The following is a 24946-nucleotide window of genomic DNA, read 5'->3' as shown; positions in this document are numbered from 1 at the left end:
TGAAAATAATGTGTTTTTGAACATCAAAGCATGTCAACATATTCTGTTACACCAAATACACAAAATAATGATCTTTAAAAAAGCATCATATGACCCCTTTAAACCAATGCTTTTTGCTCCTATTTTTACATATAGCAATCTCTCATGTTTTGATACAAATGCAACTTTAATGTGTTTCTCAGACCAAAAAAAAAAAAAAGTTTGTAATACATCAATTTGTCTGGCATATTGCATCACTTTAAATTTTTGAGCAAATGCCTCAAAATGCAAAAACGGCACTTAATATCAGGACAGTGACATTTACCCTATTACTAAATGTGGAAAAAAGGAAATGGAAGATGTGAGTAAGTTAGACGTGATGGCGAAGGAATTCACGAACTCGACTACTATGGTGAAGATTATGAATATTAATTAACTTAATGTGGCGTTGGCCTCCGCAAATAGATCTCAACTACTAGCGTAAGAAAGTGGGCGGTAGCTTCAGCGGCGGCTCATGAATATTAAGTAGATGACAATAAATATTCACGAACCAGTAGCACGATGTGGCTGAGTGGTGGTGACTCAAAGTAAAAGATAAAAAAAAGACCACTAACACAAGTGACAGCCACAAGCAGGAAACTCCCGCGTCCAAAGACCACGTAAAACAATATCAGAGCTGATTAAAAAGATTTACACGGCGAAGAAGAAAAAGATAAAGTCGGAAATGTCAGGAGCGGAGCTTGAAAGGGAGTTTCTGTACAACTTACCCGCGTCTGTTATGAATCAGTTTACACGGATTATGGACTCACTTTCACGCTCAGACTGGATATTATTCGGTAAGAATGATGTATTCATGTTTAGGTTTTTATTAGGCTGCTGTAGTAGTATTTTATTTCAGTCTGAACTCGAACCCCGGAGGATGTGTTGATTAGCACACTCGCTAACTCGCTTAGCCATCTGAGCGGGGACGTCAAAAGTTAAGTTTTTGTTTAATTTGTGAAATGTTTATTTCTTACAGCTGGGGTTTATTTGCTTAGTTTAGTTGCGAATAAAGTTGGTAAATCTTCGTAGTGATATTTGCGTGGTTCTGAATGTAGTTGAGGTAACTTACAGATGTTTCGCTAAATGTCAGGATTGTTGACTTGGCCTGAAGACACTGGAGTAAATAAAGGGGTTCATAATTAATAATCTGATTCATAAGTTCAGCAATGCACGTGGAGCACTGGGGTTGTTGGGGTTTATTTTGTGTCCATCGATTCAGGTGAGATGCTGAGATTGAATCCATCATATTAAATCACAGCTCCTTTTCAATAGGGAATCATTCTGATTGGAAATAAGTTAAAATAAGATGCTATTTATGTGAAGTAAATGTTGCCCTTTTATCCAGGTAACTGGAGAATGTCCGTTAGAACTTTCTACACAGTCATAATAATGATTCTTCATCAAGTTTTAGAATGAATGCTTCTCTTACTCAATTGGAGCTAAATATCGTATTACATTTAGTGCTGTCAAACGATTAATCGCGGTTAATCGCATCCAAAATAAAAATTGTTTACATAATATATGTTTGTGTACTGTGTATGTTTATTATGTATATATAAAAGCACACACATACAGTATATATTTAGAAAATATTTACATGAATATATTTATATTCATATCATTTATATAATAAATAAATATATTTAATATATAAACATTACATATGTTTCTTAAATGTATACATGCATGTGTTAGTATTTATATATACATAATAATAATTAATGCATTTAGCAGACTCTTTTATCCAAAGCGACTTGCAGTGCATTCAGGCTATAAATATTTGACCAGTATGATAATAATGATAATAAATATACACCGTACATACACATATGTGAACAAAAACGTTTATTTTGGATGCGATTAATCGTTTGACAACACTAATTAAATTTTTACTGTAGTAACTAAAGTATTTTGGTGGAAACTAATAACTAAACTAAAACAGTGCTTTAATGTCCATTGCAGCTTCACAGGTAATATCGGACCAGACCGAACTACGCCTTTTGGAGCAAAGCCCCAGACGGACAGACAACCTGATCCACAAATGGGGCTGTCGCAACGGGACGGTTGGAGAACTGCTGAAGATTCTTGAGGGCTTGCAGTGGTTTAGGGCCCGTGATATCATCCTTGAATGTATGTATGCTTTCTGTATCATTGTGCCTTGTCATTTGCTTGCTTCTATTATCTCTACCATATCTCATGCCCTGACCAGCCAGGTTGTCAGGTGGGTTTTGAGGTTGTCATGAAACTCACTTGATAGTCTTGATTCAGGCACTTTATTGGCAAGTAACACATTTAAGTTGTGCAGAAACACAATGCTGTCAGATGTGGCAGATTTCTGCTGTGATCACACATGCTTATTTGTTTCCGTTTCTGTTCTCTCATCACTAGAGAGGCTGTCGGAGTTACAGCTACAAGCAATTCCGTTCTCCTCTGACATCTACTGAAAAAAAACATCTACTGATTGTTACATGTTTCCATTTCATTTTGCATGATTCATCGATGCATGTTTTTCAAAGAAAAAAAAGTCCCTATAATCTTTCATCAAAATGCAACAACTTGCATATATAATGCTACATTTGTTATATAGGCTCATTTAGTTAAAGCAACTAAAATTACACTTCTTTTTACACTATTTTCTTCAGGTTCACTACTTTTTTATCAAATTGTGTATTATTTATTGACATGGATAATAGTGTATATTGGCACTGACATAAGTGAGAGAGAGTACTTTTGTTGATCTATTGGCAAACAGCAAGTAATCTCAAAATAGCCAAATATCTGCCGATAAATGACTCTGTCTTATATATCATATTGTCAACAGTTGTAATATTGTTATTGTTAACTAAAACTAATAAGTGTTCAAACTAAATTTGGTTATAAATCTGAAATAAAATAGATTTTTGATTAAAAACGTTTAAAAAAAAATGTAAATGAAAATTAGAAATGTTCCCATGTTGAAATGCTAAAACTGAAATAAAATAAATTAAACTAAATAGAAAAATTATAATGTAGAAAAACGGATATATTTCAGTTTTATGATTTACTTTTGTGCAGACACTGCATGTCATTAAAAAAAATGTAAATGAAAATTAGAAATGTTCCCATGTTGAAATGCTAAAACTGAAATAAAATAAAACTAAATAGAAAAATTATAATGTAGAAAAACGGATATATTTCAGTTTTATGATTTACTTTTGTGCAGACACTGCATGTCATAATATTTAGATAAAAATTCAATAATGTACTTTTGCATGCATTTCCACAGGCAGACATATACGGCAGTTTCGTTCAGAGCAGCAGTCACCTTTAACGGTGCCACCAGTCCCTGCATGTCAAAGCAGTACAGCCACCTTTGTCAAAGAGTCTCTCCCTGTCCCCGGTAATGTTTTATTCTTAAGTTCAGTGATTGCATCTGTCGAACATGATATTCTTTTTAAAAATGCAAGTTGACTGCTTCAGAATATCTGTGGTAAAAATGGTCATTTTGCTTTTACAGAAGTCAGGCTTCTACCCAAGCCTAGCCCCCCACCGCCTGATCTGGACTCTATGGTTTCAAGAATTTCAAATATAGAGGTGCTTCATTTGATAAAAAAAAAAGAAATTCAGTCATTAAAACGGCTTAAAGAAAAAACTTGCTAGGTTTGACTGTTCAGTTTTTATTGTGCTGGTGAGGCATTAGTCAGCATGCCTCTTCCTTTAGCCATCATGTTTTTCTTCCTTACAGTCTCTTAATCCACTGACACATTTGTGTCTGTTCATAGTGCCCATGTGCGAACCGCATGGATCCCCCGCCTCTTTCCTCTACTGCAATGAGCTGGCCGTTTGAGGAAATCCAGAGTGGCACATGCAACTTTTCCCCGTGCAAGCAGATTGGAGAAGGAGGGTTCGGGCACGTGTATAAAGCTGTGATGAGAAACACTGAATTTGCTGTGAAGAAGCTGAAAGAGGTATTAGTTGGGAACTAACAAAGCAAACCATTATGATTTTGGCCGTGTGTTATTGAGTCATTCAGTTTGTTTCCTAAGCATCCATGTTTTTTCTCTTTCTCTTTCATGTGGGTGTTTGGAACAGGACTCCCATTTGGACTGGAATGTCGTGAAGGAAAGTTTCAGGACGGAAGTAGAAAAACTATCACAGTAAGAAACTGTCTGTACATCCTCTGCTCCTGTGGCTTATGCTTCCTGTTCTCGGGCCTTAAATCTGTCTTTCCTGTTTTGTCTTAAAAGAATAGTTCACCCAAAAATGAAAATGTGCTGACCCTCAGGTCATCCAAAATGTAGATGATTTTGTTTGCTCATCAGAACGGATTTGTAGAAATTGCTCTATTACTCTATCCATAATATAACTTACTCCAGTGAAGAAGTTGTCTTGTCCGAATCAAGAGAGAAATATGCACAGATCAAGCTCCGTTTACAAGTCAAAACAGTCCAAAATCAATTCTAAACAAATATGTCAGTGGATTTTAATGTGAGAGGACAAAAGGGGATATGGACTCTTTCACTGGAGGAAGCGTTAATATAGATTATGGCCAGAAGTGACTATTTAAAGTTAAAACACCTTAATGGTGGATTTGTTTCTTCCAAACAAGCAGCTGATGGACCGAAGTGGTGTGGATTATTGTGATGTTTTTATCAGCTGTTTGGACTCTCATTCTGACGGCACCCATTCACTGCAGAGAATCCGCTGGTGAGCAAGTGATGTAATGCTACATTTCTCCATATCTTTTCTGATGAGGAAACTCATCTACATCTTGGATGTTTTTGGGCGAACTATTCCTTTAATTAGCTTTTTTCAGTCTGGCTGTGATTCATTTGTATGTTTTAACAGAAGCGCAGAATGGGACTTACCCGATTGAAGTTTCGATTGCTCTTTATACACCACACCTCTTCATGGCCTAAAAATGAAAGTCTACAGCACACCCTCCAAAACTTTTTTGTGGTTAGTTGTCACCCTTTTGTCTCTTAATTAGGTCATTTTTTTCCTGACACTTCAACCTTTCAAGCTTTGCTTCCTTCAGCTACTGTAATGCTCTTGTTAAATGTTATGCAATATAATCTAAAGCTACACGGTTTTTCATTAGGCTCTTTCTTACACAGATACAGACATCCCAACATAATGGACTTTGTTGGCTACAGTATAGAAGGACAAACTTATTGTTTAATATATGTTTATATGCCGAAGGGCTCTTTAGAGGACCGCCTTCGATGTGAGGTGAGTTACCACTCTTGCTTGACAATATGGCAACATGGGCTCTGCATCAGTGTTTAGTATGCTATTCAAAGAATAGTTCACTCAGAATGAAACTTATGTCATCATTTGCTCACCCTCGTGTTGTTCCAAATGTGCATTTATTCTAAAGAGATATTTTGAGGAAAGGCCCTGTCTGCTCTTTTTATATACATTAGGGGGAAAAAATCACCTCAAAAATGGTTTGTATGACTCATCATTCAAGTGTTCTGAAGTTGTATGATGGAATGAAATTTAAATTGTTTTTCCGTTAAAAGGTAGTTTTGTCCAACCTGGCTTTCAAATCTCATTCGAGGGCCTGCATGTACAAATATAATGAATCCTAACTTGTTGTGATGACAACAGTCAACAGTATCAATGAAAAGATATGGCATGAGTCACTGGTCTCACAAGTCAAAATATGAACAACTTTAGTGTTGCTTTTTATTATTTTTTGTGTCTTGTTTTTATACACTATCATTGTAAGTAAATAAGCCCTCAAAACAGTCACTTGGGTTCATAACCGCATGAGTAAGTGATGACAGAATTGTCATTTTAGGTCATCTATCATCTAACTCTGTCACAGCATAGGTTTGTCATTCACAACGCTTGTTTCTTTCAGGACAGTAACGCCCTCTCTTGGTCACAGCGTGTAAATGTGTTGCTTGGCACTGCCAAAGCTATTCAGTACCTGCATTCTTCTTCACCTGCACTTATTCATGGAGATATCAAGAGGTGAGTGCAAGAACATGTGAAGCACATGTACACTGGCATTCAGATGTTTGGGGTCTGTAAGATTTTTATTTTTCTGACAGAATTAATAGTTATGTTTAGCAAAGACGTTTATAATGTTACAAAAAAAAAATCTAATAAATGCTGTTCTTTCGAAGTTCTGTTCATCAAAGAATCCTGAAAAATGTGTCATCGTTTCCATGAAAATAAAACGCAGCACAACTGTTTTTAACACTGATATTAAAAAGAAATGTTTCTTAAGTGGCACATCAGAATGTTAGAATGATTTCTGAAGGATAATGTGGCACTGCAGACTGGAGAATTGATGCTGAAAATTCAGCTTTGCATCACAAGAATAAATTACATTTTAAAATATATTCAAATTTAAAACGTTACTGTTTTTACTGTATTTTTTTGTCAAATAACTGCAGCCTTGGTGAGGTAAAGAGGCTTTCAAAAACACTAAAAAATCTTACCAACCCTAAACTTTAGAATGGTAAGTAGATTTAGTCTCTAAGGTCATTGCTGGACTCTTTGAATCTGCAGTATTTGATAGGGATAAACATGAATGCTCGCAATGATCGATCATGAATTATCTTTGTTATGAATTCAAATTAAGAGTCATGAAGTCATTGACAAACCAACTAGTCACTAATTTTAGATACATTTTGGTGCGGGCATCTTTCAAATCACATAATACATTAACCGAAAACCGAAAGTTTTTTTCTCGTAAAAGTCAAACGTCAGTCCCAGCTTGAACTTCTGACAATCACACCGTTGTTACATAAATTGCAGGAATCATATTGACCCAAATGACTTCACAACTACATCTCTCAGGACCTCAGATTAGTTGATGGAATTAAAGTTTTTACAGATACCGATTCATTCTCCACTGGAATCTTTAATGCAGTGTGAGTGTGACTGATTGCACCCATTACATCTTGTAAAACCTGCAATCACTGCATAGAACCTTTACATTGGGATGAGTTTTAAAAGAAAATTAAGCTTTTGGGTCAGTTAACTTGTTTGGCACTGGCGCTGCTAAAACGCCATCACCTGTAAAAGGGTCTGAATTCGTGCTTGGAAATTTAGGAACATTTCACCACTACACTATCCAGCGCTACAATTTTCCTTTTTGCTGAACATATTGTTCCACTTGGACATGCATGTTAATTATTAAGGTACCAACCAGTCATGTTCCCTCTGTTACAGCTCTAACATCCTTTTAGGGGACCACCTGGAGCCCAAGCTGGGGGACTTTGGATTGGCACGTTTTTGTCGGAACCCTAACAAAACCCCAGGCAAGACGTCCACCGTGGCTCAAACTGCTACAGTCCGGGGAACTCTGGCATACCTCCCAGAAGAATACCTGAAGGATGGACAGCTGGGAGTGGAGATCGACATCTACAGCTTTGGAGTGGTGAGCTGCATCTCAGACGCAAAATCTCATTTACACCAATATGTTTTTAACGTAGACAGCACTGATTGTATGTTCATCATTCTCACCAGCAATATTATTTTACAATAATGCATACAGGTTATATTAGAGTAACAGTGTGTGAATAGTAAATAGCCAATGTAAAGACTTTTTGATTCACTCAAAGACGTCAGAGTTGGGTTTTTATGGAAGACCCAGCCTTAATTGTTTATTATAATTATAATGCTTCAGGTTTTTTTTTGTGTGTGATGTTGCCTGTTTGTAAACAGATGCTATAAACTAGGGCTGGGCAATATAGCTAAAAAAAATTAAATCGCACTATTTTTCCATATTTTGAAAACATTTAATATATTAATATTTTTGTATTTGCTCTCAAAATTTTTTTTTAAATGTGTTGTTTTTTCCTCCGCATGAAAAAACACTGATCACTACTTTTTTACAAAATTTTCACAAAATGTAAAAATCATATGTACTTTAAGGTACCAAAATAAAAAACACAAATACACACGGGAGCATTTGAAAGCAGACATGATTTAATTCAGCTGTCATGGTTGTGAGACAAAAAAGCTGTGTGAAATTGGTTCACTGTCTGTATAAGCGAAGCATTATCACAATATTTCCTAATTTTATACCTTCAGCAGACATATCACTATAATATTTGATTTATCACCCATTCTTACGGCAAAGATCTTTCAGCTTTCCATATTTGATAAAGTAACACTCCAGTTTCTCTCATACCGCAGGTCATGTTAGAGGTACTTACTGGACGCCAGGCTCTGGAGGTCAATGGCCAATCCAGAACTGTTTACTTGGTAAGAAGAGCTGAAATCTTATTTTAGTCACATATGTGACCCTGGACCACAAAAGCAGTCAAAAGGGTCAATTTTTCGAAATTGAGATTTATACATCATCTGAAAGCTGAATAAATAAGCTTTCCATTGATGTGTGGTTTGTTAGGATAGGACAATATTTGGCCGAGATACAACTATTTGAAAATCTGGAATCTAAGGGTGCAAAAAAAATCTAAATATTGAGAAAATCGGCTTTAAAGTTGTCCAAATGAAGTTCTTAGCAATGCATATTACTAATCAAAAATTAAGTTTTTATATATTTACGGTAGGACATTTACCAAATATATTCATTGAACATGATCTTTAATTAATATCCTAATGATTTTTGGCATAAAAGAAAAATCTATCATTTTGACCCATACAATGTATTTTTGGCTATTGCTACAAATATACCCCAGCGACTTAAGACTGTTTTGTGCTCCAGGGTCACATATGTTAGTGTAGAGTTGGCTGGTGGGTGGTTAAACCTGTTATTTCTCACAGAAAGATCTAGTAAATGAGGAGGAAGATGATGGAAGAAGTTTCAGCAAAGGGAAGCACTCGCGGGAGCTGTCCTATGCTTACGCAGCGGAGAACATCTGCAGGAAACATCTGGATCCTCGACTGATGACCAAAGACACACCTTCCCCTCATGGATCAATGGAAATCTCTCAGCTGGCATGTCAATGTTTAGACCGGCGGCGGAAGAAGAGACCCCGCATGACGGAAGTAGGAGAATCTATTCAAATGCTTTTGTTTATTATATTATTTTTTTAGTGTGTTTTTTCTGTTAAATTGATCATGTCATGACAAATAAAAATGTTTTTTAATTTTGTACAGTAAAAATGTAATTACAGTTCAAAATGTACTACTGTTAAAAATTTTGGGCTCAGTCATTATTTTATTTATTTATTTTAAGAATGTGAATACATTTATGCAGCAAGGATGCATTAAATTGAGCAAGTCACTAATGGCATTTATAATGATTTCTATTTCAAATAAAAACTTATCTATAATTTTGACCCATACAATGTATTTTTGGCTATTGCTACAAATATACCCCAGCGACTTAAGACTGTTTTGTGCTCCAGGGTCACATATGTTAGTGTAGAGTTGGCTGGTGGGTGGTTAAACCTGTTATTTCTCACAGAAAGATCTAGTAAATGAGGAGGAAGATGATGGAAGAAGTTTCAGCAAAGGGAAGCACTCGCGGGAGCTGTCCTATGCTTACGCAGCGGAGAACATCTGCAGGAAACATCTGGATCCTCGACTGATGACCAAAGACACACCTTCCCCTCATGGATCAATGGAAATCTCTCAGCTGGCATGTCAATGTTTAGACCGGCGGCGGAAGAAGAGACCCCGCATGACGGAAGTAGGAGAATCTATTCAAATGCTTTTGTTTATTATATTACGATTTTAGTAGTGTGTTTCTGTTAAATTGATCATGTCATGACAAATAAAAATGTTTTTCTTTAATTTTGTACAGTAAAAATGTAATTACAGTTCAAAATGTACTACTGTTAAAAATTTTGGGCTCAGTCATTATTTTATTTATTTATTTTAAGAATGTGAATACATTTATGCAGCAAGGATGCATTAAATTGAGCAAGTCACTAATGGCATTTATAATGATTTCTATTTCAAATAAAAACTTTGTATTCGTCAAAGAATTCTGACAAAAAAAGTATCACAGATTCCACAGAAATATGAAGCAGCACAACTGTTTTTAATGTTGATGATAATAAGAAATGTTACAAATCAGCATATTGGAATGATTTCTGAAGATCATGTGACACTGAAGACTGGAGTAATGATGCTGAAAACTCAGCTTTGCATCACAGAAATACGTTTTAATTTGAAATGTATTCAAATAGAAAACACTTATTTTAAATTGTAATAATATTTCACAATATTACATAAAGAAATGCAGCCTTGGTGAGACATTAAAAAATAAATAAAATAAGTCTTACCGATCCTAAACTTTTAAACAGTCATGTAAATGTAGTATTATTTTCAGAACTAAAAAGAGCATTTCTTCAAGTTATTAAATATTAAAGGATGGCATGATTAAAAACAATTGCACCTGACAACAAACATGCAAAGGGGGTGTTTCTTAAAGACACAGGCTCAGCATCCAAAAACAGAAAGTTCCGTTCAAATGGAGAGAGTGGTCACAAAAACGGAATTATTACTAGCTAACAAGTAGACATCAGGGAATTAATAAGATTATTATACAATACAATAATACCCCTTGATAATATTAGGTTTAGTTAGAATTATCAGGTTTATTCTGGTGTTTTATTTTGGTGTTTTATAGGTGTTCAAAGCACTTCAAGATGTGCATTCAGGGTTGAAGACCTCTGTCAGATCAACCACGGTCAGATTGTCTCCCGTATCATCTCATCCATCCACTCCTGAGCCTCTGCGCTCCGACAGCAGCTCCCTGGACTCTCTCACTCATCAGTTCTCTAAACTCCGCCCTCAAGAGGACACGTACCCCTGCCTTCACAAGACTGTCTGTCCCACCTTGACCTCTGTCGTGACTCAGTCTAGCTGCTCAGAGTCAGAGCTGAATGCTGAATCATGGGCTTCACAGTCCTCTGGTATGCCGTGTGAATCGGATGAGAGTCAAGGCTTTTCTCAGTACTTGACAGGTCACTGTAGCAGAGCTCAGGTGACGTCATGTGGGGCCTGTGGCATTCAGAGCACTAAAACAAGTGGTTCTTTAGTGGAAAACTCATCACAGTCCAGTCCCAATGAAGGTAATGGGCTTATTTTATTTGTTATTAAAATGGGTAGATCATAAATAGTTAAGAGCCTTTTTCTGAATGTACTGTATGGTATTATAACTTTCTAGTTGGCCCTGTCTAAATTTACAGATTTTTCTGACAAGAAAGTGTTTGTAAATCCTGTGAGGCAGCGACTGGTCCAAAAAATGGAGCTTTATGAAGAGGGAAGGATTTTAACTTCTGATCTGCTGTCATCAGGCGCCTCATTATGTAAGTGTCCAAATCAACCGTAACTGGATGACATTACTGTATACAACAAATGCTTCATTCAAACTGAGCTGAAAATTACCCATATAGAATGGTCATCGATCCTGCATCTGCTTGATCTTATTGCCCTTTGGCTGATGTCTGGAGATTGCTTTTGAGGCATTGCTCGAGTCACAAATACTCAGTTTTCACATTTAAAGTGCAACTGGGGTGACGCATACAAGGCTAAATACAAGACCCCCATATTCTAACAGGACCCAATAAACACATATTTTGTATGTCTTATCTGGCATTTGTATGTATTGTCTGTATTTTTATTTGTCAATGTCACGATTTTCATCACTATGATACCAAGGTTATTATAGTTGACACAAAACTATGTTTGGTATTTGAAATTAAATTAACTTTAAAGGCACAATATGTAAAAAAAAAAATTATTAAAATATCCAAAAACCACTAGAACAGTGTTATATATTTTGCTGACTTGTGAACTTACATTATCCCAAATGTTTCGAAGAATGTTTAAATCCAGAGAAATAAGCAATAAGAAATGTTACAAATCAGCATATTGGAATGATTTCTGAAGATCATGTGACACTGAAGACTGGAGTAATGATGCTGAAAACTCAGCTTTGCATCACAGAAATACGTTTTAATTTGAAATGTATTCAAATAGAAAACACTTATTTTAAATTGTAATAATATTTCACAATATTACATAAAGAAATGCAGCCTTGGTGAGACATTAAAAAATAAATAAAATAAGTCTTACCGATCCTAAACTTTTAAACAGTCATGTAAATGTAGTATTATTTTCAGAACTAAAAAGAGCATTTCTTCAAGTTATTAAATATTAAAGGATGGCATGATTAAAAACAATTGCACCTGACAACAAACATGCAAAGGGGGTGTTTCTTAAAGACACAGGCTCAGCATCCAAAAACAGAAAGTTCCGTTCAAATGGAGAGAGTGGTCACAAAAACGGAATTATTACTAGCTAACAAGTAGACATCAGGGAATTAATAAGATTATTATACAATACAATAATACCCCTTGATAATATTAGGTTTAGTTAGAATTATCAGGTTTATTCTGGTGTTTTATTTTGGTGTTTTATAGGTGTTCAAAGCACTTCAAGATGTGCATTCAGGGTTGAAGACCTCTGTCAGATCAACCACGGTCAGATTGTCTCCCGTATCATCTCATCCATCCACTCCTGAGCCTCTGCGCTCCGACAGCAGCTCCCTGGACTCTCTCACTCATCAGTTCTCTAAACTCCGCCCTCAAGAGGACACGTACCCCTGCCTTCACAAGACTGTCTGTCCCACCTTGACCTCTGTCGTGACTCAGTCTAGCTGCTCAGAGTCAGAGCTGAATGCTGAATCATGGGCTTCACAGTCCTCTGGTATGCCGTGTGAATCGGATGAGAGTCAAGGCTTTTCTCAGTACTTGACAGGTCACTGTAGCAGAGCTCAGGTGACGTCATGTGGGGCCTGTGGCATTCAGAGCACTAAAACAAGTGGTTCTTTAGTGGAAAACTCATCACAGTCCAGTCCCAATGAAGGTAATGGGCTTATTTTATTTGTTATTAAAATGGGTAGATCATAAATAGTTAAGAGCCTTTTTCTGAATGTACTGTATGGTATTATAACTTTCTAGTTGGCCCTGTCTAAATTTACAGATTTTTCTGACAAGAAAGTGTTTGTAAATCCTGTGAGGCAGCGACTGGTCCAAAAAATGGAGCTTTATGAAGAGGGAAGGATTTTAACTTCTGATCTGCTGTCATCAGGCGCCTCATTATGTAAGTGTCCAAATCAACCGTAACTGGATGACATTACTGTATACAACAAATGCTTCATTCAAACTGAGCTGAAAATTACCCATATAGAATGGTCATCGATCCTGCATCTGCTTGATCTTATTGCCCTTTGGCTGATGTCTGGAGATTGCTTTTGAGGCATTGCTCGAGTCACAAATACTCAGTTTTCACATTTAAAGTGCAACTGGGGTGACGCATACAAGGCTAAATACAAGACCCCCATATTCTAACAGGACCCAATAAACACATATTTTGTATGTCTTATCTGGCATTTGTATGTATTGTCTGTATTTTTATTTGTCAATGTCACGATTTTCATCACTATGATACCAAGGTTATTATAGTTGACACAAAACTATGTTTGGTATTTGAAATTAAATTAACTTTAAAGGCACTATGTAAAAAAAAAAATTGTTATAATATTTTGTTGACTTGTGTACTTACATTATCCCAAATGTTTCGAAGAATGTTTAAATCCAGAGAAATAAGCAATTTTAACGAGTGACACGGAGCGTGTCCACAGTGTCATTGTGTCGTTTGCCAATGTAGTCATAACCCCTCGATTTCCGGTTTTGTTTTGTAGAAAACATGGAAACACCAAAGACACTTTAATATGTTGTGCGTTTTAATAGACCGGTGGTGACGACCACACAGAGTAGCATTATAACAGACCTTTCAAATGTATCGAGTATGATAAAACAGCGCTGCTTTACCCCACATACACACGACCGGAAGGAGCGGAAGCGCTCGACTGTGGCATAATAAAAGCTCTGCTGCTTTCGAGCCGTGTGTCGCGCTCGTTCAGCGGCCTCGTTTCGCTTCGACGCCTTTCAGTCTCACCCTGCTTCATTCTACTACGTTAATAAATCATTAGCTCATCCATGAACATGATTTCTGCCCGAGTCCCGTCGGATTGCATCGGCTGTGGGGATGAAGACCACAACTCCCATGATTCCACACTCAGTCACGCCGTCATCAAACTACGCCTTTGTCTATTTGTTTATTTTGAATATGCGCCCTCCAGCGGCGAAAATGACATATTGTGCCTTTAACCGAAATAAAATAATATATGAAAATGCGGAACAACACCTACGGTCACCAGATTACAGTATATCACTTCTCCGACGACATTCGAAGACCCGACAAATGCAGAGTCAACATGTTCAATCAGCGAAAACAAGCAGCAACAGATGGTGATTAGACAAAACCCCACAAATGTGTCAGTTTTCTGCTTCTGTCGGTGCAGTGTGAATTCTTTAATATGGAGTTAAAAACATGCAAGAGGATCTTTACAAAATGTGTCAACACAAAATTGCCGTGCTTGTTTGTTTGAATCAGTAATATAGCCTATTTATGCTTTTTCATAATTCTGTAGACCGGGAGATGAATGCTGAAACGAGGGAGCCAGAAGAGAGTGATGAATTTGCAAGCGAGACATCTGGAATCAACATGCAGTCGCCTGCTGCAGTTTAACACTGGATGTTTGGAGGAAGAAACCCAGCAAATATGTTGTTAAAATATTACATGAAATATTCACAAATATCTTTACGGTACTTTTTTTACGGTTATGGTAGAGAAAGTACCTTCATAAATACCTCGCCAAAGCTGCAGAATAATAATCTTTTTTTTTTAATGGTAATAGCAAGTGGAACGTGGTACGGATGAAGAAAGCTCTGAAGTTATGAACCTGTGAATCTTGACTGTCAAGCCAAAGAAATATAAAAGAGCATAATTTATTATACGCCTGTTAGTTTGGCGATTGAATGTCTGTCTGTTGCAGTTTTTGGCTTAGTTCTCAGCAGCATATTGTTTCTAACATAATATGAAGTTTATGGATTATGGCCAAAACACCTACTTCTATGAGTAGTATTTAAATACTATTAGTACTATTTAACATTAATGATTAATCTATTTCTATGGTACTAACTGGTGATTGTTATATACATTAAACATTTAGCCTGTGCAGTCTTCATTATGCAAATTAGATTTTTTTTGTTTGTTTTTACTGCAATGCCAAAACAGTTTTATATGAAACACATAACAGCAATTTGACAGATTTCTACATTCAGCCCTTTGCTTTATAACTGTATACAATGACTTGTAAAATGTAATGTAATAACTTTAAAAAAAAATTCTTCTTAGATTCTACGATTTAATCTGCTCTCTTGAAAGAAAAAAAAAAGTTCAATTCGAGTCATTTATCAAACCTCTTGGTTTTTGTGAATGAAATACAACTCTTTTTTTTATTGGCAGTGGAGTGTTTTGTAAGCATATAATAATAAGCATATAATATTTACATTATGATTATCAGATAGTTATTTCATGCAGAGATAATGAATATTGGAGATGGTGGTCTCTAACAACATGTTAAGAGTTACAGGAGAAATGACCATGTTAACCATAGATTCTGTTACATAATACAAATATACTTTACATGAATTCTGTGTGTATATTCTGTAATGGAGACCCACTGTATGTTTATATATCAATGCTAAAATATTTCCACCTTTTTATATTTGTATTATATGAAGATTACATTAACAAAAACCATAATTTCCACCTTTTTATATTTGTATTATATGAAGAAAAAACTTTTTACTAGGCCTTCATATTTTAATTTTGATACTTTTCAATAAGAGCCCAAACGTTCAATCTGAAAATAGGAAAATCCAACATAAAAATATACATTGTTTAAAAACTATGATAATCTAAACAAAGGGAAAGAAAGACAGAAATATTGTGCCATTAATTCCACCACCCCTAATGTAAAGTTAAGTGCTTTTTTTTTCGCCAAGGAGACTCATTGAAGAATTAAAAATAAAATATAAATTACAATTAAAAAGTTTTCAATTTAGAACATTCCAATAACTTTATTTACAAAACCTTTTCTGAAAAACATTATTTCTGAGAAAAATTATTTTCATTCATCTTCCAAACGTCTTATCATTCCAGCAGATTTGCAGACCCGAAATATAGTTCAATTATAGTTTCATAAAACATTTATTTAACCCTTTAACTGTCACCCGTCCCCTCTGTGGGACGCCTAAATTTATTTCACGATATTACAATTAAATCCTAATCTAATCATGACAAACTATATATCGTTGGAAAGGTCTAAGACTCCTAAATAGATAATTTACCAATGCTTTTGTAAAAAAATGATGTAGGAAAAGTAATAGATTCATTTATGTCAAGAGTGCACCTCAGAAATCTACATCGTAACAGGAGTTCTGAGCTTTGTCAAAAAAAAGTCTTCTTCGTTGCCGCTTTTTCTCGCTCACACTTTAGAAATCATCAGAAATTATATATCAAAGGAAAACTTAAAATCTCAAAATTCATCCTTTGAACCCCATTTTAAAATCAAACATTGCATTACCATGAAAACGGTGCATCAATATCATGTTACAACATGTTTTCGTTCATGAGTTATACAAATTTACGTTTGGATCGTGCACTTTCACGTCTATGTTCAACAATGTGAGTGACAGTTAAAGGGTTAAAATACTGAATTATGTCTTCCCTCACATTTTATGGATAAAGAATCAACATTACATAAATGAAAACATCATGCCTTTTGTCATCCAAGCACCATATGGTTTCCAGAAAAAAAGCAGGCCGTGATTGAACCCTTGTTTCCAAACCAATAAGTCATATCTGCCCAGAAAATATTTGAGCGCATACAGTAAGAATGCGATGTTGTCGATGAAGTTAATTAGGTTTGGTATTATGTCTGGAAAACAAAGAGTTGGATTTTGTTATTAATTTCTTGCTTTGTCTTGGAAAGTTTTTCATTCATAAATGTAGATGGTTTAAATCTAAACCCAACTTTAACCAGTGGATGAATGAGGTTAAAATTGTGTGCAAATCTTTAGAAAACAAGAAAGCTCTCAAACTGATTTCGTTTTTGGGGCATGTATAAACCAATGTAAAAATCCACTTTTGATTTGTTTTATTTGTTCTATTTATTTATTTATTTATTACTGGTTTATTGTGATCTTGTTTATCACTGGTATATTATGGAAGCATAATAAATTAAATAAAAAATAAAAAAACAAATTGCGGTGCTGCGCGCGCTCTAGAGTTATCGAGCGCTTGTCAAGAAGATGGCGGCTTCCTGGGCGGCATGAAAAGATGTAGAGTTAGCTATATCTACAGTGAAAGGCGCACCCAGGGTCGAATTCGTTCTCTGAGTCCTCCCTCGTGATTTTTTAATTAAGTTAACGAATCGGAACGAGTAAGTATTTGGTGCCAGGCAATGACAGAATCCGAGTTTTGTTGCCGCTCTCTGTGACGGCTAACGGTACATCCGCCATTTTTCTCGAGGGAAGCTAAGCGAGAAGCCAGGGACGAAACAATAACAACTTACTGAACTGTGCATCTCGAATAAAATCACACTTGCAATCTTAACAGTAAATAAACATGAAACCTGTGACATTTTTTTTTCTGTTGTGCCAAATGAGTATGTAGAATGTGCAGTGTTGTAATGAGCTATTTAGCATTGAAGCTAACTGGCTGCCCAATGGATCTCATTGAACATTTCAGCTAGCGTTAGTGTGCTAATGCGGCTAATAGCTAACAGCAGCCAATGCACGTTGTTTTTAGTCTAATCAGCGCTGTTTTGTAAGAAAATAATTCTGTATTTGAAGAGTTTTATTGTGTATTTGTTTAGAAATATACATATGCATTTGCATCACTAAAAAAAAAGCACTTAAGCGTTTTCTCCAGAGGGTGGATTGTTTGGTTTGTTTATCAAGATGGCGGCACCCAGACGAGAGGCATGACAATTCCACATAAAGCTACACTAATAACCTCTAACGTTATCTGCATTTGTTTTAACGCGGACTTTAAACGCGTCCATTTTATAATCTTTTAACACATTTTACCTGCGGGGTTTAACGGACGTATTTAGTATTATAATACGATTTCCGTAATACTCATTTCTATAAAAGCTTATCCTTTTTTGTATTTATTTTAATTATTTTTTCCCCGCTCAACATTACGGTTCACTGCCTTGTATGTGTTAGATGAATTTTCTTAATTTATATTGGTCCACCTCTCATTTCTGTTTACTATTATGATTTATCATCATCATTATTTTTCACCCCGCCCATTTCTATGCACTAGCTTGTGTGTGTGTTAGCTTAGCCGCTTAGCAGCTAACTAGGCGCTTGTGCTGGTAGCGTAGCGTTTAGCTAGCCTCTGCAAGATGGCGGCGTACACATCTTCATAGCGCTTTTCTTTTTCTCCCAAAGACATTTAACCCAAAAACGCTTTTTCGCTTGCTATACGGAGATTTAAGAAAAAATGCGCAGGAGCCCATCTGCATGTGACTCTGTGTAGTTGGAGTTACTTTCCTTCGTTTCGCCGGTAATTGGCGTTTGCTCAGCCGGCGGCGGCGTCTATGTATTTTCTTCTCGTGATGAAAAGCGTCTTTTGCCGCTAAAATGGCGGTTCGCGTAGATTTGAGCGGCTAACATGCTAACCGGCCGACATTTTTTTTTTTTCACACTCTATACGTTTGATTTCCGACGCGCGTAAACGCTAATATTTACTATAACCGAGTGAGTCTTTTAGTATATTTTGGAGAGCATTTGACCAAAAAAATAAAATAAATAAACGCGTGGAAGTCGAACCCATTTCGGTGACCTAGTTAGCTTGCGCGGAGCTACAGAGTACTAGCGGGCTAATCCAGTTAGCACAGAGCTTTTGACACACGAATGCTAAAACTAAAATCAGCGCTGTGCGTGGGATTTGTGTCTCGCTAGAGAAGTGGACATGGCTTCTTCAGGGACCTCGGTTCTGCAGCCGCGCTGGAAGAGGGTTTTGGGCTGGTCTGGCCCGGTTCCTCGCCCGAGACACGGACACCGAGCTGTGGCCATTAAAGAGCTGATGGTGGTGTTCGGCGGAGGGAATGAAGGCATTGTGGACGAGCTGCACGTCTATAATACAGGTGAGAATCTTATTATATAGTAATTAAGGCGATGTTATCTGTGCATGTAATTGCATTTTATTTCTGCAGACGTTAGCTCGCTATGTTATTGCTAGCCACATTCTGTCTTTTCTGCCTCGTCTTGGTTGTCAGATTTGCTTTTTTTATTTTATTACAAACGCCTCTTGACTGGTGAAATAATTCATTGTGTGTGTATATATATATATAGCAGTTTACACAACTTATTTCTTAAGCTATTTCTCGGCTAATTGTTTAAACAGGGTTAGCCAGGTGCATTAGCGCAGTTAGCGGCTACGCAAAATCTGTTTAAGCGATCAGCTACATAAGCTAACTAGCCATAAAGAATGTGCACAAAAATAACACATGGCTGTGTAATTCAGCTCACATAATCACGGCGTGTTTGCACTAACGTTAACTTTAGCGCGCTTAATTTCAGTGCATCATCTGCTGAATGTGGTGTTGCATTTAGGTGCACTGTGAGCTGATCTGTGTTGTGTTATGTTAAGATGTTTATGGGTTGAAGTGTCAGCTAACCAGCTAACGCTACAGCTCTGGAACTGCACGTCAGGAAAATGCAAAGAGAAAAGGCGGGTTAAAAGAACGCCGCTTGCGGCATCACAACACACAGGCCCCGCCCACTATATTTCCCGCATTGCCATGTAAATACTTCTAGGATGAATGGAAGAGGTTGTAATTCGCAGTATTTCTGGTGTGGATAACTTTAGTGAGGTTTAAGTAATGTTGCAAAGTTGTGGGAAGGCCTGAGGAATTTTTTTAAATTGTAAGAAGTAGATGCACTCCAAAAAGCATTGTTTTAATATGTATTGCACTATATGCTGATTTTTAAGATTGTGATATAAAGATGCACTACATTTGTATTTTGCTCATTTCATCTCAGTATAAGTTTAGTATCATTGAGCATATTCTGTTACACCAAATACACAAAATAATTATCTTTAAAAAAAGCATCATATGACCCCTTTAAAGCATCTGCTCTAGATAGTATTGTAGTTTTTGTTTACATTTTGAACAAGTTTTTATGTTGAGTTTTTGTAATTGTTGTCATTTGTGTTTATGTATTGTCTGTAGTTTTATTAATATTTTTGTTAGTTATTTTTAATAGTATTTCAACTAATTGCCAAAGCAACATTTCTCATTTATATCATACATAAATAGTTAATTCCACAGACAAAATCTAGCTAATTTTCGGTCCTTTGAAGTGTGTATTTGTAGCCTGCATGAAAATCCATGTTTTTAACAATTTCTTTATTAGTGAAAAATACTGTATGATTACAGAATCAAAAAGTTGCTATCAAAAAGTAAAAATGTTTATTTTACAGGTTTATTTATTTTTTACATTATTTTTTTCTGTTGATTAATTTTAAAGTTATTTACGTCTAATTAATAAATATGTACAAAACATAAAAACTTGAATTAGCGTAATATTTTAAACTATATGTTTATAATCCATTTTAGTACATGAAGTTAAACTAAATGGAAATGAGAGAGGTTGATTTTCCAGTTACCTAAAATAAACTACTTTTTCAGTTATTTTGAGCTACATGTTTTTTTAGGATTTCAGTTAACTATAATAACCCTGTTCTGCACAGAATAAAAGAACATGGTGCATTGCAACACAGCACTGAAAGAACTTTATTCATCCAAACCCACAATGACACAACTATATGTTTCTCAACAGCCACCAATCAGTGGTTTATTCCTGCTGTCCGGGGTGACATTCCTCCCGGCTGTGCTGCATATGGATTTGTGTGCGACGGCACCAGACTCCTTGTGTTCGGGGGCATGGTTGAGTACGGAAAGTATAGCAACGATCTTTATGAACTACAGGTAAGTCTCTCAGCATCATCTTTAAGGTTGAGCTCAATAGAAGTGACTGTTGTTTTTTCATAGTATCAGCCCTTATATTTGTCATAATTCATTAATTCTGTCATATACTTCACACAGGCCAGTAGATGGGAGTGGAAACGTTTGAAGCCCAAAGCCCCCAAGAATGGCCCACCACCATGTCCTCGTCTGGGCCACAGCTTTTCCCTGGTTGGAAACAAATGTTATTTGTTTGGTGGACTGGCAAATGACAGTGAAGATCCCAAAAACAATATTCCCAGGTACAAGGCCTTGTACAGTTTATGCTCAAACTAATTGATAAATGTTTGAACGGCAGATCTGCAAATAAATCGTTTCTCCATTTCTACTCCAGATACCTGAATGACCTTTACACTCTCGAGCTACGCCCGGGGTCTAACGTAGCAGGCTGGGACATCCCCATTACATACGGTGTGCTTCCCCCTCCTCGGGAGAGCCACACTGCTGTTGTCTACACGGAGAAAACGTCCAAAAAGTCTCGTCTCATCATCTATGGCGGCATGAGTGGTTGCCGTCTTGGGGACCTCTGGACTTTAGACATAGGTGAGAGAAAGTATTGGCTTAAACTATTTGTTCAAGAAATGCCAAAGCTATAACATTAAAGGGGTCCTATTATGCTTTTTCACTTTTTCAACTTTAGTTAGTCTGTAATGTTGCTGTTTGAACATAAAACATATCTGCAAAGTTCAAAGTCCACTTCAAAAGGAGATATTTTATTTAACAGAAATCACTTTTCAACAACTACAACGAACGACTCGTTTGGACTTCAACGCATATTTTCTGGGATTTGTGATATCACAAATATCGACGAATGGGACGAGACCTGGTTGAGCTGCACTAGAGAAGGCAACGAGTGTTATCACTATGTCGGAGACACGCTAGCTTTCCCAAGGCAGATGAACTTAGAGTGGTTACAATCATCCGGGTTTAAATCACGCTCAAATTGATTTGATTTTGACGCAATATTTACACTGAAGCTCACAGCAGGCGGCTATGGTAAGGGGCAGGACATTTCCCGACCAGGCGCTGAGTGCTGCCAATCACACTGGCCCAGCTAACCAATCACAGCACACACTGGCCCAGATAACCAATCACAGCACATTCCGTATTTCAGAAGGCAGGCCTTCATTTGATACAGGAACTATTCGAGCCGTTCATGCCAGACTGGGGAGAGAGGTGTTGTAATAATGTAAAATATGTGAAAAAGAATGTGTTTTTCGAACAACCTAGTATGAGAGCCTGTTCTAGTACACCCCCAAAACAAAATCAAGACTTTGTAAAAGAGCATAATAGGACCCTTTTAAAAAACGTGCATGAACTGTGATTTGTTTTGTAGATACTTTAACCTGGAACAAACCTGCCATAAGTGGTGCGGCACCTTTGCCCCGCAGTCTCCACTCTGCCACCACTATAACCAACAAGTAAGTTATAACTTTCTCAAACCCGTTTTATACATGCAGTGTTTATTTAAACATTGACTGTCTTCAGGCTTGGAAATGATTGTGCAGTTTATTTTGTGCAGATTTAAAGTTGACATGAAGTCATTATTGACATTCCTAGTAGGGATGCTCCGATCCGCCTTTTTCGCTTCCGATACCGCTTCCGATACCTAGGGTTCAGTATTGGCCGATACCGATTCCAATCCGATACCAGTGAAGTTTTTTTCCCTCATTTAAATAAATGTTGAATTTATATATCTCTGTGTGTGGAACAGATAATCATTCTTTCACAATCTACTAGATACAGACTACTTCATTATAAAGAAAAATAAAATAAACAAATATGAAAAAATATAGGCCTATGTATATTTATAATCTATGACAAAAATGTATCATAAACTAGGTTAGTGGATGATTCGGCAGCAAAAGTTACTCTAGAAAAATCAGTGTTAAATATCTGAAAGTACACTCTTAATATCAGTCAGTCAAGCAGTCAAGCATTATAATATGATAATCAAGTATTATTTAATAATAGAAGTTTAGTAATTAGAATTAAACTTGGTAACCATGAACTTAGGACTGGTGCTGGTGCTTTTTTTTGTCATTCAGTGTTCCTGTAGAAAAAACGAACAATAACACTAAGATATTTTTATTATTATTATACGAATTCTACTAATATGAACAATATAAAAACGCACTAAGGATTAATGAGCTACTGGATTCATGAATATTAATCAGGTTGTGTGCGTTTGCTCGAACTGATTAGCTGAAATCAAAACTGGGACGATAATAGGTGAGCACCAGCCAATTAGACTGTCGTTTGTGCATTAGTTCTGCCTACTACAGGAAAACCCAGCAGTTCTTAAAAGCTGAATAATTCCAAAGGAACTCTGTTATTTTGACAGGAAAATACAACAAAGTATATCGTTTACATGTAGTGCATCAATTCTGCATGTGATGTAAGACTCTCGCGCTTTGCGCGTGTGAGAGAAAGCGACGGCGAGTCGTGCGAAATACGAACTTTAATGTAAGGACTTAAATATTCATATGTAGCTCACATTAAGCTATCGTATGGCTTCAGAAGTAACACAGAATAATTCGCACAATCGATAAAAAAAACAAAAATAAAAAATCTCGGATTTGGATCGGTTCTCTCTTATCGATACCCGATCCGAGAAAAATGGCACTATCGGAGCCAATACCCGATATGAATATCGGATCGGCGCATCCCTAGTTCCTAGTCTTATTGTCCATGTTATTTCAAAGAAACAAATTAGTGGTTGACCTCTATGATATTTGGCATTTTAGGTTTTTCTGTTTGTCTGATGAGTGTCAGAAGCTTTTATTTTGACAGTGCTGAAAATGCACCTGATCACAGATGGAAAGGAGCTCCTGTTCTCCCTCAGCAGTAGTTTACTGCCTTTCCTCATGAGTTCTGTCTATTAAATTAATAGACAGAGCACTTAAACTGTGTATGAAAGTATTATAGTGTTTGCTTTTTCTGTTATTAGTAATATTTAATAATGTTACTGAATAGTAATAGAAAGGCTAGTGATTTAATACATTCTCATAGCGCCGACATTTAGCTAATACACATTTAATGCATTTAATAAGTCATTATATCTAGTAAATTATTAATTCCACAAACTTTGCAAACTATAGCAAATTCAGCTGTTAGATGTTATGAAGTTGTATCCTACATAAAGATGCGTCTATTTAACAATTTCTTTATTTGTAAATTATTTATTTCAGTAAATATTTTGGAAAATATATATTTAATTGCAGCAAAATTAGCATTATTATCTTAAATAGTGTAAGTAACTTTAGTAGTGTAACTAAATGTAGCTAAATGGTTTTATGTATATGTATATATATATATATATATATTTATATTATCGACTTAGTCTTGAATAAAGGTTTTCGCATTGACCATTAAAAAAAAAAACACTTTTTTTTTTTTTTACCAATAAAACAAATCTTTGTCTTAATGGCAAAGTCTTAATGAAGTCTTTGTCTTTCTTTTTTGGAAGTGGATACAGTTAAGTGCAACCCTACAGTTTTCATAATTTCACATCACAAAAGTAAAATGTGTTGAACCATGTTGACCTAATTAGTTGTCTAGTTCAGTGTTTCCCAACCGGGGTGCCGACTGTCGAGAGCAGGGGTGGCGTGTAAAAAATCATTTTTTAATATTTTTAAATTGCTAAAATGTTCAAAAAAGCAGATATTATATAATATCCATTTCTGATGTCGCCAATAATTAGAGATGCACTGAAATTCTGGCTGCCGAAAATTAGTTAACCGCTCAGGATTCACTTCCACGTGGTGTGACGCTCTGCGTATTATCCGTTATCCCGCTCTATGCGTGTGCGCTCCGCTCAGTCGCTCACGGCCCATGTGAGTGCTCCACTCATATACCATTCATGCTCATCGGAACAGCAAAGTCCACTCAAAAATTGAGCCGACAGGAAACATCGATGTAGTACAGTATTGTTTCTGTCTGCAATAGCCCTACTGTGTTGTAACATGGTGTGGTATATGGGCAACTCTGGTAACGCGGCCCTCTCATTCATTGATCTGCTAACCGTTATGTTAAGCTCACGTGTCT

General features: G+C 36.3%; 2 protein-coding genes across 4 annotated transcripts in view; both read left to right on the top strand.

Annotated features, from left to right (window-relative positions):
• Nucleotides 1–530: 530 nt before the first annotated feature.
• irak1 (interleukin-1 receptor-associated kinase 1) lies at nt 531–15092 on the top strand. 2 transcript variants are annotated; one of them, XM_016234064.1, is made up of 14 exons: nt 531–815; nt 1984–2151; nt 3287–3400; nt 3518–3594; nt 3783–3968; nt 4093–4157; nt 5118–5232; nt 5870–5982; nt 7192–7399; nt 8161–8229; nt 8752–8976; nt 10568–11012; nt 11130–11249; nt 14441–15092. In XM_016234064.1, the coding sequence occupies exons 1-14, from the start codon at nt 704–706 to the stop codon at nt 14536–14538; spliced, it is 2115 nt and encodes a 704-aa protein (XP_016089550.1). In that variant the 5' UTR covers nt 531–703; the 3' UTR covers nt 14539–15092. The 2 variants fall into 2 exon arrangements, with proteins under 2 accessions (XP_016089550.1, XP_016089549.1); XM_016234063.1 differs by lacking the exon at nt 14441–15092 and adding an exon at nt 11337–11595.
• Nucleotides 15093–17167: 2075 nt separating this feature from the next.
• The window catches only part of hcfc1b (host cell factor C1b), a 28738-nt gene continuing 20959 nt past the window's right edge, over nt 17168–24946 (top strand). The window contains exons 1-6 of one of the 2 annotated variants that reach the window (XM_016234060.1): nt 17168–17299; nt 18831–19015; nt 20715–20863; nt 20981–21141; nt 21234–21442; nt 22236–22320. In XM_016234060.1, coding sequence (XP_016089546.1) covers nt 18841–19015; nt 20715–20863; nt 20981–21141; nt 21234–21442; nt 22236–22320 — 779 coding nt within the window. In that variant the 5' untranslated portion in view covers nt 17168–17299; nt 18831–18840. Of the gene's footprint in view, nt 17300–18240; nt 19016–20714; nt 20864–20980; nt 21142–21233; nt 21443–22235; nt 22321–24946 lie in introns of those variants that run through there. The other variant, XM_016234061.1, reaches the window with a different exon arrangement.

This window comes from Sinocyclocheilus grahami, unplaced genomic scaffold (assembly GCF_001515645.1).
Source record: "Sinocyclocheilus grahami isolate Dianchi unplaced genomic scaffold, SAMN03320097.WGS_v1.1 scaffold442.1, whole genome shotgun sequence".
NCBI classification, from domain to species: domain Eukaryota; kingdom Metazoa; phylum Chordata; class Actinopteri; order Cypriniformes; family Cyprinidae; genus Sinocyclocheilus; species Sinocyclocheilus grahami.
The sequence above is the reverse complement of the archived record's forward strand: the minus strand, read 5'-3'. Positions and strand labels throughout refer to the sequence as shown.